Source organism: Labrus bergylta, chromosome 5 (assembly GCF_963930695.1).
Source record: "Labrus bergylta chromosome 5, fLabBer1.1, whole genome shotgun sequence".
In the NCBI taxonomy this organism is placed as follows: Eukaryota; Metazoa; Chordata; class Actinopteri; order Labriformes; family Labridae; genus Labrus; species Labrus bergylta.
Window position 1 is genome coordinate 30,980,782 of NC_089199.1, and position 17,699 is coordinate 30,998,480.

General features: G+C 41.3%; 2 protein-coding genes and 1 pseudogene across 2 annotated transcripts in view; all 3 read left to right on the forward strand.

Moving 5' to 3' along the window:
- Positions 1 to 17,699, forward strand: part of LOC136179336 (NLR family CARD domain-containing protein 3-like) — a 373,903-nt gene that overhangs the window by 164,099 nt on the left and 192,105 nt on the right.
- Positions 1 to 17,699, forward strand: part of LOC136179319 (NLR family CARD domain-containing protein 3-like) — an 84,995-nt pseudogene that overhangs the window by 59,855 nt on the left and 7,441 nt on the right.
- On the forward strand, positions 462 to 14,607 carry LOC136179240 (NLR family CARD domain-containing protein 3-like). Its single transcript, XM_065954967.1, has 6 exons — positions 462 to 592; positions 4,394 to 4,665; positions 4,945 to 6,823; positions 9,729 to 9,902; positions 13,819 to 13,992; positions 14,430 to 14,607. The coding sequence occupies exons 1-6, from the start codon at positions 462 to 464 to the stop codon at positions 14,605 to 14,607; spliced, it is 2,808 nt and encodes a 935-aa protein (XP_065811039.1).

A 17,699-nucleotide genomic window follows, 5' to 3' on the forward strand; every position in this document is an offset into this window, starting at 1 on the left:
CCATTGTGACCCTCGCTCTGCCACTGTGGTCGGTAGGTTGAGCAAATTCACCCGCCACTGCAAAAAGACACCCGTATGTGACGAGTGCTGATTTCCAACCCTGTTTTATACACTTCTAGTTGTACAAATGTCCTAAAGGTCATGGTTGCTGTTAAATACTAACATGTTAGTTTAATGTTTAAAGTTTAAGACTCAATGTCTTGTTATTGGCATTATTCAGGGCAGATCAGACGGACAAATCATGTTAGGATCAAAACAAACTGCATCAGGTACTTAGGCAGACAGGAAGGAAGAGAAAATCAAATGAAGGATCACATCAGGTAATGAGATGTGGACACTTGACCATCTCCGTCTTTCACATTTTTCCTGCTTGTGTCTCACCTGTTTGTTATTTTGTCCTCAGGTTGTTTTACCTGCATGAACGTCTTTTATTGTCCTCTGATCAATCTGGAGATCACAAGATGAGTGATCGAGGAGACAAAGAGGAGGACAGAGCAGAGTCTCCTCTGTCCAGCTGTCTCTCTATGAAGAGTCACCTGTCTAAAGATGATCCTCTAAACTTCAGGAATGAACCAGGACCCTCCGATCCACAGTAAGAGAACTTTTTTTAATCACCAAACTGTCAAACTAAAAAAAGAGTCCCGAACACCATAATGTGTTGATTTTCTTGTTTTTAATCATCAACCTGCACACAGTGATCATACAGAGAAAGTCACTGAACTCATAACAACATACTAAGGATTATATATATGTATTATATGTTTATAGATAAGATAATATGATTTCAGTATTGACTCTTTGGTTGTGTATCTAGTCGTCTTCTCTGTGATTCTGCAGGAAGAAGTCTTTTAAACTGATCCTGAAGTTTAGTGAGATCTGCTGTGATCGTTTTCTTTCAATCATGTTTTCTGTTGTGTCCACTCTTTGTTTGTCTTTTTTAATGTTTTCTAACATGACTACACAATGAGATCTTTTTTTTTTTTACTGAAGTACCGTAAAATCCGTTGTAAGATGCACTTTTAATACCTGTTTTTATTTCATCTTAAAAGTTGGCTGGGTCTTACTAATATACCAGTATAAAATGTTGACACATGAGCCATCATTACCGCGGGTGCAGAAGTCACCATCACTGGGTGCGGCTGGACGCGATTAAAAAACCATCCCCATTCATTGGGTCTGATTTACTAAAGGTTTGTGTGTCTTAAAACGTGTGCAAACTTGATACCACCCGCAAGAAATGTGTTAACTGATCTACTAACGGAGCGCAGTGAGGACTGCGTCTTTCATATGAACAAAACAACACGCATTGTCCATTTAGTACATTTGACTTAATGAATATTCAATATGGGGCGTTTCTGCCCGAGAAAGGAGAAAATGCAAACAAGTTAAGTTAGTACACGCATTGTGATTTACCAAGCCTGACAAAAACTGAGGTGATTGTGACGGTGTCTGAATTTAACACCTTTGAAAAGAAGGTGCTAACCCAGGAGACCAGTGTTACACACAACAGACTGCTGTTATTGAAGTTAGGAGGAGACATAGGCACAACAAAAGAAGGCATACAGATCACGTTATTCCCCACACATGTTAATAAGTTTGGAATGACAGCAGGAAACACCATGATTAAACTATATTGTTGCCTATTTAAACAAAACTGAACATTCACAGCCTCTGCTTTCTAAAGAATTTCAACACTGACGTTTATTTCTTCCTATTTCCCTCTTCTCACCAACATTTTATTTTAACCTTGGGATTTCCTTTTTCTCGGGTTGTGCGTCTCTCCCCCAGCTCGTGTCCTCTGGTGCGCTCCTCTCCATAGTGCGCTCGTCTCCTCCCTCTAAAGCCCGCTGCTGCTGCGCTTGACTGGGGGGACCTCACCACTGCTTGTACCCCCGTCTTAGATAACTCTTAGGAAGAGCGTTTATGTCCGATCAGACACAGCGCTGGCCAGCTGTCTGGTGCTCAACAATGTGCCGAGTGTCACGCCTGAGCGCCACAGAGGACACAGCTCACACCTCCTGCACAATGTATGACAATTCATCTTCAAAAGATGAAGAAAACAGAGGCCCTGTTTAATGCAGAGGTTTTCTTATGAGCCAAATTTTCTTTTTGTAATATTCAGTTTTATCTGCTATAACTCAAAAATACTGTACGTTCATTTGCCTCTTCCACTGATACCTATTTTGCGCTTGCCGTCGTTCTGCTTTCCGTCCAAACTCTCCATGACGTAAACCAGTAGAACACACAAAAACCCAACTTAAATAGTACCGCCTCCACAAGGTTTACACCTGCTGTCATTCACGCAAACTTTCTCAGTCGATCACCTGAAAAACACACACTCACCAAACGTGCAATTTTTTGGAGTGAACACACAGTTTAGTACTCTTTACTTGGGACTTTAGTAAATCAGGCCCTCAGTGCCCAAGAGCTGATTGCACGCTGTTCTGGGAAAGACAGCGACACAGACCAGTCTGGCTGCGCTACTTTTTCAAAACTTTTCCCTCAAGAGGTCATAATAATGAATTTACAGAAAACTGTAGGATATTGTTCCATAAATAAACCTTGTTGAACGCTCTTTTGATTGAAAGAGTCCTTTTTTAAAGTTAAAGAGAAACAAGTGGAGTCGGGCAGAGAGCTCGCAAGCTAGGAGTCTCTGCTTCACAACTTTCCCTGCAGGCTGAGAGCTCGACTACCGTACTGTAGCTGGTAGGAGAGCAGACTCCACAAAGAGAAAACAGACTAAAAGGGTGACAGAGCTGAACAGTAACTGCAGGTTTTGGACTTCGCTGAACACAATAAAAACTGTCACGCAGGAAGACAGTGTAAACTTTATTTTCTCTCTGAGAGACCTTCAAAAACACAGCGCGTCTTATACCAGTGCAACTTATATTTCAGATTTTACGGAACTTCTTTTTTTAACTCATGACACAGCTCCTGCACATGCTCAGTGTGCAGGTCGTGACACAGCTCCTGCACATGCTCAGTGTGCAGGTCGTGACACAGCTCCTGCACATGCTCAGTGTGCAGGTCGTGACACAGCTCCTGCACATGCTCAGTGTGCAGGTCGTGACACAGCTCCTGCACATGCTCAGTGTGCAGGTCGTGACACAGCTCCTGCACATGCTCAGTGTGCAGCTCTCTATAAAGCTGATTAATAACTTTTCAAAGGTCTCAGGTCTCAACCTAAATATTAAACACTTTGAACTTATGGCTGTTAAAGATTGTAATGTTCCCCATATTTGTAATAATCCAGTGAATCACCAGGTCACATACCTGGGAGTAGTTATCACCAAGGAGCAAAATATAAGGTGCACCTTAAATTTGAATCCCATCGTTGATAAAACTCTTGTTTACAAAGAGATTTATCTCTGAGACGAAGGACCTTTCTCTCAAAAGCTGAGGGCATTTCCAGACTCACTAATCCGGCTCTATCTTTGGATGTTGACTAAAATGTAACCAAAAGATTTGATTATACGTTGTTTAACTTTCTGTGGAAAAACAAAATACATTATGTTAAAAAGAACGTGACAATAAACACGAGTCAATGTGGGGGCTTGAACTTTTTAGACTTCACAGCTCTTAACATTCAAAGTGAACAGGCTGAGACATTTTAAATAACCCAACTTCTCTATGGAATATGATTCCTAATTATGTGGATTTCCTTGTTGTTGGTATGTTTGATGAAGAAATTAGCCGTTGAGTCTGACTTGCTTTCAAAGAGTATAATTTTATTTAGAGTCACTGGTCACGTCTGACCAGGAGGATCAAGAAGCTAAATAATGATCTCCCCGAACATACAGAGACAATCGCCTATATGCATCTAAACGTCTGCTTTTCATCATGGGTCAAAAAAAACATCAGGTAACACATCCATATTTGGCAATACTACAATCCTACACAACACCTCAATGTAAACATTCAACTTGAGGGGACTCCTAAATCTCCTTCAGATACAAATCTCTCCAGATGTACACGTTATAAACTTAAAGGAGCAGTATATTATCTCTGTCCTAGTTACGTCAGAAACTTCACTAATTATGTTTTTTCTAAAGTTGGTGGCCTGGAATTTTATTACTGTGCAACTATAATATCAGTAAAATCCTGATCAAACTATCCAACTTCCATAAACAGATACTCTTGACTTGGTCTCTCATCTTGAAACATAACTTCTCTCCACACAGATATTACATCTGGAACAATAAGGACATTCTCTACAAAAATGAATCCCTGTTTTTTGAAAACTGGTTGAAAATAACATCACACTTGTAGATCAGTTATTGGACTCAGATGGTAGACTCTATGGTTACACAGACAGACTTCTGCACATGCTCACTGCGGAGGACATGGCACACCTTTTTAAAACGTTTTGTGTCTTTATTTGATTCAGTCCACCACTGGTTTCTAAATGTCAGTGTCAGTTTTCACGGCTTTATGATTTCCCTTATCTCCACAGAATAACAAAGGGGTCTGTTTCTGTGGAGGAGCAGCTGTCCAGCTGTGCTTTGTGTCAGTGTGTCCCAAGAGATCCAGTTTCTACCAGATGTGGACACTGGTTCTGTAGACAGTGTCTCACCTCATACTGGGACCAGTCTACTTCATCAGGAGAGTCCTCCTGTCCCCAGTCTGGAAAGCGATCTAAAATAAGAGGAGGACTGCAGAGATCCAGTAAGTCCAGCACTGTAATAAGTAAGACTGAAGTCATTGTGTCTAAAAACAAGACAGAGCAGTTAGTATTTTCATTGATATATAGTTAAATGAAACATTTACATTTTATCTGATTCTTGCTGTCAGTTTATATTCAGTATATTTTATTTCTCTTGTAGCAGCACACATTTATTACAGGGATGTTTTTGTGTCATGCAGTTTGCTTAATGTGTAATAATGACAATTGTTTATTTGATCATTTTATAAATCCAGTCTCAGGATATGTTTCTTCTCTTTCAGCAGATAGAGGTCTGCAGGAGGTTACAGATGAACTTAAGATCAGTCTGAGGAAAAGATGTGAACATGTGACTGAAGGAAGTGATGAAACAGGAAGTAGAACCCTCCTCAACAGGATCTACACTGAGCTCTACATCACAGAGGGACAGAGTGAAGAGGTGAACACCCAACATGAGGTGAGACAGCTTGAGACAGACTCTAAAAAGAAGACCCTCCATGAGACTCCAATCAAGTGTCAGGACATCTTTAAAGCCTTACCCGACCAACAGAACCAAAAGACAGAAGCTCAACCCGACCAACAGAACCAAAAGACAGAAGCTCAACCCGACCAACAGAAACCCATCAGAGTGGTTCTGACAAACGGCGTCGCTGGTGTTGGAAAAACCTTCTCAGTGCAGAAGTTCACTCTGGACTGGGCAGACGGCTCAGAGAACCAAGATGTCAGTCTGGTGATCCTGCTTTCATTCAGGGAGCTGAACTTGATCAGAGATAAGGAGTACAGTCTTCTTGAGCTGCTCCGTGTTTTCCATCCAACATTACAGAAGGTCACAGCAGAGACGCTCGCTGTCTGTAAACTGTTGTTCATCTTTGACGGCCTGGATGAAAGCAGACCGTCGTTGGACTTCAAAAACAGAGAGGTTGTGTCTGATGTCACAAAGAAATCACCATTAAACACACTGTTGACAAACCTCATCAAGGGGAATCTGCTCCCCTCAGCTCTCATCTGGATAACTTCTCGACCTGCAGCAGCCAATCAGATTCCTCCTGCATGTGTTGACAGGCTAACAGAAGTACGAGGCTTCACTGACGCCCAGAAAGAGGAGTACTTCAGGAGGAGGTTCAGTGATGATGAAGATCTGTCCAGCAGAATCATCTCACACATCAAGACATCCAGGAGCCTCCACATCATGTGTCTGATCCCGGTCTTCTGCTGGATCACTGCCACAGTTCTGGAGCACATGATGAGCACAGAGCAGAGAGGAGAGCTGCCCAAGACCCTGACTGACATGTACTCACACTTCCTGCTGGTTCAGACAAAGAGGAAGAAGAACAAGTATGATGAGGGACGTGCGACAAGTCCACATGAGCTGATGGAGGCTGACAGGGAAGTTCTTCTGAAGCTGGGGAGGCTGGCGTTTGAACATCTGGAGAAAGGAAACATCATGTTCTATAAAGAAGACCTGGAGCGTTGTGGTCTGGATGTCACAGAGGCCTCGGTGTACTCAGGAGTTTGTACAGAGATCTTCAAAACAGAGTGTGTGATCTTCCAGAAAACAGTCTACTGCTTTGTTCATCTGAGCGTTCAGGAGTTCCTGGCTGCAGTCTACAGGTTCCACTGTTTGACAAACAGGAAGAGAGGTGTAGTGAAGGCTTTCCTGAAAAACATCATTTTTCAAACTCCTGAAAGTGATGACTCATCCCTGGATGTCTTCCTGAGGAGTGCCATGGAGAAATCCCTGAAAAGTAAAAATGGTCACCTGGACCTGTTTGTTCGCTTCCTTCATGGCCTCTCTCTGGAGTCCAACCAGAGACTCTTAGGAGTCCTGCTGGGTCGGAGAGACAACAGTCCAGAAATGATCCAGAGAGTCATCAAAAACCTGAAGAAGATGAACAGTAAAGATATCTCTCCTGACAGAAGCATCAACATCTTCCACTGTCTGACAGAGATGAACGACCTCTCAGTCCATCAGGAGATCCAAGAGTTCCTGAAGTCAGAGAACAGATCAGTGGAGAAACTCTCTGTGATCCACTGCTCTGCTCTGGCCTACATGCTGCAGATGTCAGAGGAGGTTCTGGATGAGCTGCACCTGAGGAAGTACAAGACATCAGACCAGGGACGACTGAGACTGATTCCAGCTGTGAGGAACTGCAGGAAGGCAAAGTAAGTCCAGATGTGATTAAATATGAGTAAAGATAAGTTTAGTTCTTCAAATATATACTATACAATATCTAGGTTTTTGAAAACAGTGTTTATCTGAAATATTAACAAACTCTTCAGTCACTTGTATTTTGTTACAAGTTTTCTTATCATCCTATTAGTGTCAGTAATAACAACAGTGATTATTGTTACAATAAATATTATTATCATTACAACTAGGGCTGTCGCGGTAACCACAAAAATGAATAACCACGGTAACAACAAGATAAGATTCATAACAAGTGTCATCTGAAGACGCTTTACAGGTCAAAGACTTTACTCTTGTTTAATATCATAAAAGAGCAGGTAAAAAGACCTTACTTATTTCAATATTACAAAGACCTAAAGATCCATCATGAGCACTTTAGCAAAGCAGCAACATTTACAGCTCATGTAAATTACCGGCTCATGATGAAACAGCCCTCGTGCCAAGACTGGACCTGGCTTGAAAAAAGGAAAGGGGGAGATGGGATCAGATGCAGGAAGAGGGATAGGGAACGGGGGGGGGGACCTCATAGACCTCAGGAGTTCCCAGGAAATGATGCGAGAGATGTGAGAAATGAGAGAGAGAGAGAGAGGGAGAGAGAGAGAGAGAGAGAGAGAGAGAGAGAGAGAGAGAGAGAGAGAGAGAGAGAGAGAGAGAGGAGAGAGAGAGAGAGAGAGAGAGAGAGAGAGAGGTATCAGTTCTCCTGGTAGTCTAAGTCTATAGCAGCAGAACTAGGATCTGGTCTACACCAGCGTCAGCCCTAACTATAAGATTTATCAAAAAGGATAAACACACACACACACACACACACACACACACACACACACACACACACACACACACACACACACAGCTGAAACAGTTATAATCATGACAGTTGGTTTTAAAACCTGTACAGTGTGATATTACCTCACACCACGCTATTGAGCCACCTTGGATCACCGCGGCAGCCCTAATTACAACCCCATTAACCAAAGACTGGGATAATGTTGAATGCTGATTTAAAGGTTAACTCCTGCACACGGTCTATTAAGTAAATCAAGAATATTTCTCTTTGTCTTGATTTAAACCGCTCGGACATTTTTGTTTTCCTCCTTCATGGACTCGAGCCAACGTCACGAGATTAAAGTCTGACGAGTTGTGTTAGCGTGCGTGGAAAGGGACATTTGATTAGTTTTTCTGTCCTCACTTTATGCTGATGTAAAGGGTTAAAAAAACCTGTATATAATTCATTAAAATGTGTATCGTCTAAAGCTAAAAACAAAGGTTATCAAAAAGTTAAAAATGGATGACAAGATTTGAAAACTGTGTTAAAAGTCATTGGGACAGTCAGAACAAATGTATTGAGTTAAAAATAGACCCCAACATATCTTTTTATGTTTATGTGTCTAAAATATCTGTTTAGAGCCGAATTCCAGTGCACTGAACTTGTTACTATTGCAATCCTCAATCAGGTCACTAGAGGGCGCATAGCGCTTGTGAGGAGCATAATACCCCAAAGAGAGGCAAGTTGAACACAGCTAAACTGTGTTGCTTCTTTGTATTTACATCCAGAAACTTCTTCTCTGGCACCACTAGGCCAGGTCGGGGGAGCAACACTGACAGTAGAAGAACTTAAAGTAACACCATTAACCAGATAACTGTTTAGTAAAAGTGACATGATTACTGAAGTTACCAACAGTAATACCTTACATCACGTTACAGACAGAAGGTGGCCGGGTGGAGAAAAAAGTAAACCGGACAAAATAATACATTTTCTTTTTGTTTTACACACATTTGTTCCAGTACATTTAATTGTGTTAGTAAGGTATTATGTTCCGTAGAAAATTAAAAGAATTATGCTCACCTTTATTTTTTTTAAAGGAAGTCGTGTCAGCAGACTGGGGACTCAATTTATGTTGTTTGTTGTCACAACCCCCCCCCCCGTCTCTTAAGTGCCCCTTTATTACAAATTTACAAACTCAAAATAAGAATTCATCTGAGAACAATTCATTTGCTATAAGCTTAAAAAACAAGATTTTTTTCTCTAGTTAGCTTTGACAAAGTTGAGCATGTAACGGGGGGTTAGGGGTTAATAAAAGTAACGTAACAGAGTGATTTGTGTAATGTATCATTAGAGCGCTAGAAGCGCTGTTGTGAAGTGCGACTTTGCACTGTGATCCTCCTCAGCCACCGTACCTGATAGAGTGCATTGTTGTTACGTGCAGTGTGTGAGTTCAGAATAAAGCTACACAGTGACAAGTTAACACAGCCTGATTCTTAAGCCACAGTTCTTTACAATTTGTGACAACAAACAACATAAATTGAGTCCCCGGTCTGCTGTTTGTTCTGCTCTGACTCTATGAGCAGATTGCAGCTAAATGAGTTAGCCTACATGGCTACAATGAAAACTCGTTCCAGCCTCAAAATAGTAAAGTTAAAGATCTAAAATAAACTTTTTTCTCTGTTAAAAAGCGAGACAAAGAGCATGTCAGTATTTTCTTTAAATGTTGAAACATTTCCTGTCATTAATAGCCTATTACTTGAATACTATAAGCCTTGATTTGATATTATGTATGATGTAATGATGTATACTCAGGGTCTGAAATGAACAACCGCCAAACGCCTAGATTTTCTTTTTGGCGAGTACATTTCAGAGGGCTATCTGCCACAGGGCGGGTAAATGTTTTACCCATCATTCATGTATAACTATGCTATACTTTATTTACACTCACACTCACACTCACACACACACACACACACACACGTTTACAAGTGATGGAAATGTTTGTTTACAAAAGTGAGTTCAGATCAGCTGAACCTCTGATGTGATTGAACACAATTTGTCAAAATATTAAGACATTCCTTTAAATAACATATTATGTACCATTAATGTCATGACAGGTTTTTTTACTGTGGACTGTCAGAGACTCACTGTGAAGTCGTGGCCTCAGCTCTGAAGTCCAACCCCTCCCATCTGAGAGAGCTGGACCTGAGCGGAAACAAGCTGCAGGATTCAGGAGTGAAGCTGCTGTGTTCTGGACTGCAGAGTCCAAACTGTAGACTGGAGACTCTGAGGTAAGACAACAGGTTTCATTTCTCTGTTCAGATTCATATGATGTGAAACTAAACTGTAGACTTCAGGCTGATAATCAAATGATCCACACTGAGCATCTTAATGCTGAAGTCCATTTTCTTCTTCTGTGGTTTTATCCACAGAGTGGTAGCAATTTAAAGCCTTACATTTTAAACCTAAATATATCAAAAAAATAACTTGTTGTATATTTCACTCTTTACCACCTGAACAGCTGATTTTTAGATAAATTATGAATAATTAAACAAAGAAAAACAATCATTCCAATTTCAACCATCAGACGTAAAAATAAAGTCAAACACTTGTTTTGTCTGAGATGTTTGTGACACTGTGAGATTCTGAAACTGTCAAAGGAAAGTTTAAGTTGAAGACTCTTTGATTGAATGTCTTCTCTATAACTAGAATAAATATTACTTAGTTGACTTTTCGTTGCAGACGATCGTCTTTTTTTGGGGGGTTAGGGTTAGGGCTAACTCTTATCTTAGGGCAGGGATGTCAAACATACGGCCCGACAGCAGGTTTCATCTGGCCCGTGAGACGTTTTGGGAAGAAGGAGGAAATGTATTGAAAAATATATTTTTATTTTTTATAAATACATTTTTTGTAATACTTATTTTCCCTGAATTGTATTAAAACCTATAATGAGCAACGTAAAGGTTAATATCATGATACGAAAATTAATCAAACGGGGCACTTGGAACTATTTTCGCAGCAGGGAGTATCATGAAAAAGACGAGTGGCCGAGCTCCTGCATTACGCTGGTAATACATCACATCAGAAAACAGGCTGAACACCTGAGAGAGGTGACACAGAATGCAGGTTTTCAAGAGAGATCGAAGGAGCGATATTTCTTTAGTTTTATTTGCTCACAAGTTGCCAGAATTTTATCAAAGCTACGTGACTTAACGACAGGAGGCGCTGCACTGCAGTGCATCATGACGGTCTTCAGTTCCTCACACTTCTTACCAGTTTCTCCTGTCTTGACTGATGGAAAACAAAAGTTTTACTAATGATAACAAAGCTTCCTATGGAGTGAGCCACAAAGAGCAGCTCGTGCAAATAAAAAACAATCCTCTCTGTCCTGCGTAACGGCCCAGACCGTCTCCTCACATCCAGTGTAGTTTGTGGACACCGGCGTTGAGCCTGATGATAGACTTATTTTACCTCTGGTTATTGTAAAAACAGTAAATTAAAATGAATATTACCTGATTTTATTTACAGATGGTTCATTTTTAGGTCACCCAGAGGTGAACTTGTTGATCACCTAAAAGTTTCAGTGTGACATCACTTCTAAATGCAGTAGCCTGCTGTTGTGCCTTTATCACCAGCTTTAATCAGACTGTAAAAATATAACTATTACTGAACATTTCATTCTTATCTGAAAACAATATCACACACAGGCTGTCCGATCATACAGAGGTCTGCTGGTTTAACTGTGGAGCAGCGCTAAAATGCTTCCTTGAAATTGTGCACGGAGATGGCACAGATTCACGGTGCATAAAAAGTCAGTGACAGAGTTAGATCACGATATTGCGGACACGTAGAAGAACAGACTGCCAGACTCATATCAAAAGTGGTTTAACTGAGTTTACTTAGTTAAAGAAGTTGAACTCCACACGGAGCTGATCAGACTGCAGTGATCAACGCTGAAGGAGAAATTCAAGTCTGTTGGTTTGGAAACATTTGATGCCTGACAGTGAAATACCTGAAGATGACTGTTTACATCAAAGACACTCTGTGTGTTTGTGACAACATATTCATGTGAGCAGGTTTAATCTGTGATGAACCTTAACGAGTGACAACTGTGCTGTGGCCTGACACACACACATCTAAAGTCTCTCTCTCTCTCTCACACTCTCTCTCTCCTTTTTTTGTCTTTTTTTTTAATCATACATTAGCCTATATATCCATGTGTTGAGTTATAGTGATGTCTGCAAAATTAGTCCGGCCCACTTGAGGTCTCATTTGAACAAATCCGGTCCCTGACCCAATAGGACTTTGACACCCCTGTCTTATGGTTTATTTTAATATTAGGTTTGTATTTATATCAAATGTGTTTTTCCCTCTAAATTAATTTTGCTTTTGCAACAAACTACTTTAATCTGTTCAATTTATCCACAGACGCGCACAAACACCAGGAGTACGCCTCACGTTTTGAAAAGTTCCTCTTGATATTCTGTTATTTATAGGAGTTCAGAATCAGCAGCAAGCAGCTGTATATTAACATTTTTAAAATGAAGCCATGAGAAGCTTCAGTTTTGATTGGTGTAAGATGCATTTACAAGAAAAGTGTGAGGACAGAGGACCTTCTCTCTCTTTCTCTGAAGCTGCACGGAGCCATGAGCGCTCTCTCTCTCTCTTTCTCTCTCTCTCCTCCTCCTCCTCTCTCTCTCTCTCTCCTCCTCCTCCTCCTCTCTCTCTCTCTCTGGCAGCAATGTTTTGAATGAATGAAAAAATAAGTAAGTAGGAAAAATACTCGGGCGTCCATAAATGTACCTGGGCGGCGCGCCCAAGTATCGTCTATGTGGGAAACACTGGAGGATTTTGGATTAGAAATTATTACTCGGAGCTACTGTTGTTAACACGACCCGATTCGTACTATCCACGAGGGGGCAGTATTGTTTTAATTTGAGAAGACCAAAAAGTCTCTGTCAGTTTTACAACTCTTTGAGGTCTCCCAGATCTCAGCATGAGGTATCTGTGGGTGTGTTGATTGCCACTTCAGAGACGACATTTGCAGTCTAATGTAAACTCAGAGCCATGAGAAGTGTCCTGGTCTTTGGTCAAATGTTTACCTAAAGGATGTTGTAAAGCTTTTAAGCTGTAGTTCACAGTTGTTTGATCCAGCGGGTCACTGAGAGGGGGGGGGAGTTATTTACAGAAAGAGAGAGGAGAGCAGATAAGGGGGTGTGGTCTGAAATAATCATATTATGTATATTGCTGTCAATCACATTCTCCACCATAGATTGTGATAAAATAGATAATCAATCCGAGAGTATGAGTTATGAGCATTAGAATAAAATGTGTATTCACGGGCTGTAGGATTTACAACACGCCATATGTCAGTCATTGCCAAAATGTCCTTTAGCCTAATTCATGAAGTGCTGCTGATAACGCACCATCAGATGGAAGTGGGCGGCCAGGCCTATCCACAACCGGATCAATGACTCGGTTATTGAGATGGAATCACATTCAACTTGGAAAGAAATTCAGCTTCACCTTTATTAGGAGCGTAGGCATTCTCTAGAGTGCACTTCACATTGAGTAAGAAACCTGATATGATGATATACTGTATCTGCCATCTTTATCAGCTATTTCTTGAGATAACCTAAAAGTGTACGCTTTGCTGTTTAAATACTGACAGCTCTAGAGGCCCCATTACCTGCTGATGAAAAGACTTAGCCGACCCATCTCTGTCTTAATTTAACAGATATATATTTTATTATGAAGTACACACACACACACACACAGAGACGGAGACACACACACACACAGAGAGACACACACTCACACACACACACAGAGACACACACACACACATTCACTTCCACACACTCACATTCACTTCTACACACACACACACACACACACACACACACACACACACACACACACACACACACACACACACACTCCCAGGTGTGTAAAGCTCAGTAGAGTATTGGTTGTGTAATCTTGACTGAGGTCAGTAACATGTTGGTGTCTTTATTGACATGAACAGCTGTATGAATGTTTGGATGATGTCTGTAGAAAGCTAACATTTGAATGATCCACAATAACAGAATGACAAAGTCTCTCTACTTATTTTAGGGACACACTCACTTATTGGACCTAGTTATGTTGTTATGTTATCATCTGATTGATCATTCTCTTTATTCACATCTTTTATTCTTTATTCAGTTTGAGGAGCTGCAGTTTGTCAGAGATCAGCTGTTCTTCTCTGGCCTCAGCTCTGAAGTCCAACCCCTCCCATCTGAGAGAGCTGTACCTGAATGACAACAAGCTGCAGAATTCAGGAGTGAAGCTGCTGTGTGAGGGACTGCAGAGTCCAAACTGTAGACTGGAGACTCTGAGGTCAGTTCTCTTCTTCTCTGTTTGTGTTTTACATCTCATGTGTTTGATTATCAGCTGAAACATTTTCATGTTCACATGTTTCTGACGTCCATGAAGTTTTAGATTGAATGCTGTTCATGTTTATTTTCTTGTTTGAATCTGCATCATAAAAAAATCTGATTTTTACTGAAATAGTTTAAATGGAGTTCTTTAAGTTTATAAAGTTTCTGATTTTTATTAAATGTTCAAAACTGAAGACACACACACACACACACACACACACACACACACACACACACACACACACACACACACACACACACATGATCCACAATAACAGAATGACAAAGTCTCTCTACTTATTTTAGGGACACACTCACTTATTGGACCTAGTTATGTTGTTATGTTATCATCTGATTGATCATTCTCTTTATTCACATCTTTTATTCTTTATTCAGATTGAGTTACTGCAGTTTGTCAGAGATCAGCTGTTCTTCTCTGGCCTCAGCTCTGAAGTCCAACCCCTCCCATCTGAGAGAGCTGGACCTGAGAGACAACAAGCTGCAGGATTCAGGAGTGAAGCTGCTGTGTGACCTTCAGGAGAATCCAGACTACAGACTGGAGACTCTGAGGTGAGTACAGGGTTGGGTTTAGTCCATCCTGGTCTCTACAGGGTTTCACTAAACACAGTTCAGGATTCGTACAGTCATTAAAAACCTTGAAATGTTTGGAATTTGAAAATACAATATTTCCAGTCAAAAAGCAGATGCATGGAGTGCTGCATGGGTGTTGTAAATTATTTTGGTAATTAGTTCCTCTGGTGCTCTTCCGTGCGGGGATCCAACTTAGAAGTTTTTGAAGAAGTCTGAGGCACTCAGAGGGTTCAGCATAAAAAGCCTTTAATTCATCAGGGCTACAGATTCATAAAAACATGTTTCAGCCATACAGGCCTTCATCAGGGCAGGTACAAAATGGCAGCCAAGCTACTTCCTTTAACAGTTTCCAGCCAGTCACATGATCAGTAGTAGTCACATGGTTTAGTAAAAAGGTTACACATTTAAACAAAGAACGTTAATCATCAAAATGTAAACATCATACCAAGGCAGATGAGAAGTTAGAAGTGACTAAATATACAAACAAATTACTACAAAAGTGCTGAAAAATACACCTAGAACAGTGGTTCTCAATCTATGGTACCACCGGTGGTACGCGGGCTCTCTGTGGTGGTATGCAAAGAAATCTCCACAATATAAAAAACAAACCCGTTCAGCATAAAATGACAATTTTTTTTTGTCGTCCTCTTATCTTATCTGTCTTGTATCTATTGGGTTGTATTTATATCAAATGTGTTTTCCCCTCTAAATTAATCTAGTTTTTGCAACAAACAACTTTAATCTGCTCAATTTATGTTCGCGCACAGACATAAACAACAACAGGAGTACGCCCCGCGTTTTGAAAAGTTCCACTCGATATTCTGTTATAGTTCAGTCCTGAATCAACAGCAAGCAGCTGTAGGTCTACATTAACAGATATTCTGTTATAATTCAGTCCTGAATCAACAGCAAGCAGCTGTAGGTCTACATTAACAGATATTCTGTTCTTTATTGGAGTTCAGCACACAATCGGCAGCAAGCAGCTGTACATTAACATTTTTAAAACGGAGCCAGGAGAAGCTTCAGTTTTGATGCATGTACGGACAGCGGACCTTATCGCTCCCCCTCCCTCTATCTCTCTCTCTGGAGCTCTGAAGCTGATGTGATTCTGCTCTCTTTTGATGTCTTAACACTCCGTAGGAGTCGAGAGGGATTTTTTTTAAAAAGGCAGTTTTGCTATGTTGAACGCAGAGACTTAGGCTATAATAAAGCGGCGCTGTTTGCACGGAGCCTGCAGATCGGCGCCTGCACTCTCACGAGCTCTCTCTCTCTCTCCCCCGCTCTCTCTCTCTCTCTCCCCCGCTCTCTCTCTCTCTCCCCCGCTCTCTCTCTCTCTCCCCCGCTCTCTCTCGCTCTCTCAGGCACGCAGCAATTTTATGAATTAATGAAAAATTAATTGAGAACAGGTTGGAAATATACTTGGGCCCAGGTATCGTGTTAGTGTGGGAAACACTGGAGACTAAATATTTCCAAACAGGTTGTTAGTATAAAGTTGTCATTTTTATTGTTCTGCACTTTTGTGTGTGCCAGTTCTAGCACTAGCCCTTATTAGGCCTACAGTGTGGCTGCCAGCAGTCAATAATAAATAATATTCTTTTTATGAATTAATTTGCCTCTTGCATGAAATGTGTGTAGAAATAGGCCTACAGTGTTTTTTAACGTCTACCATAATGGTGGTTCTTGGAGAGCCAAATATTTTCGGAGGTGGTACGCAGGCTAAAAAGTTTGAGAACCACTGACCTAGAAGAAAGGAGAAAAGTCCAGGGGGCTCATCTATCAACAGTGTGTGAGCACGGATCTGTGCGTAATGAGGAAGAACATTCCCACACAAAGAGTGGAATTTATCAACTTGTTCTTTAACTTAGAAATGTGTGTAAATATAATAGAATAGAATAGAATTACTTTATTGATCCCAAACTGGGAAATTGTGGCATTATATATGAGTAAAAAACACAATGTTAGCAAATCTAAACACAATATAATATTAAATACAAAGTAAATAAGTACTAAAAATATCAAAACTAAGACTGTGAATATATACAACCAGGATTTAACTAAGCATTACTAGTCTTAAATAGGAAGATTAGATATGGAAGATTGAATGTAAATGTGCAAAAACAGAGTTGTAAATGGACAGTATTGACACAAGTTAAAGTGCATGAGTGCTCACCCGGAGGCTGCATTTATAGTTGCAGGTGATTTTAAACTTAAAGACAGTGCTCCCTAAATTTCACCAGCATGTTTCCTGCAATACAAGAGGAAACAAAACTTTGGACCATGTTTACACAAACATCGCAGGGGCCTACACCACGACCCCCCTCCCCCACCTGGGACAGTCAGACCACCTTTCTTTGTTCCTCATCCCCAAGTACTCCCCATTCATCCAACGTGTGAAGCCATCAGTGACAACGATTAAAGTGTGGCCAGCGGGGACAGACTCTGTACTTCAGGACAAGTTCCATCACACAGACTGGAGTATGTTTGCTTCTCAGGCTACCTTGGGCTCTCACACAGACATTGACACCTACACTTCTTCTGTGCTGGATTATATCAATACCACCATCGACAGTGTTACAACATGGAAGCAGATCACCACGTACCCAAATCAGAAGCCATGGATGAACAAGGAGGTGCGTCTCCTGCTGAAGGCCCGCAACACCGCCTTCAGATCAGATGATGCAATGGCCTACAGCGTATCCAGGGCAAACCTGAGGAGGGGCATCATCAAGGCCAAGCACTGCTACAAGCTGAAGGTAGAGGAACACTTCTCCAACTCCGACCCCAGACGCATGTGGCAGGGCATCCAGGCCATCAGTGACTATAAACCCAGAAACTCCACCCCGATAACCACAGATGTCTCCTTCCTGAACGAGCTAAATCACTTTTATGCTCGTTTCGATAGAGACAACAGAGAGACACAGACCACGACCAGACCTCCTGCAGACAACTAGCCCCTCTCACTCACCTCCACAGACGTCCACGCTGCACTGAGCCGGATCAACGCTCGAAAGGCTGCTGGTCCAGACGGCACCCACGGGCGCGTGCTTAGGGCATGTGCGGAGCAGCTCACTGGGG

What these genes read in the sequence shown, in the direction of transcription:
- LOC136179240 (XM_065954967.1), top strand. Translation starts at nt 462, where the DNA reads ATGAGTGATCGAGGAGACAAAGAGGAGGACAGAGCAGAGTCTCCTCTG. An exon ending in CCAGGACCCTCCGATCCACA is followed by an intron (nt 593 to 4,393) that starts GTAAGAGAACTT and finishes ATTCAGTCCACC; the next exon opens with ACTGGTTTCTAAATGTCAGT. An exon ending in TGTAGACTGGAGACTCTGAG is followed by an intron (nt 13,993 to 14,429) that starts GTCAGTTCTCTT and finishes TTCTTTATTCAG; the next exon opens with ATTGAGTTACTGCAGTTTGT.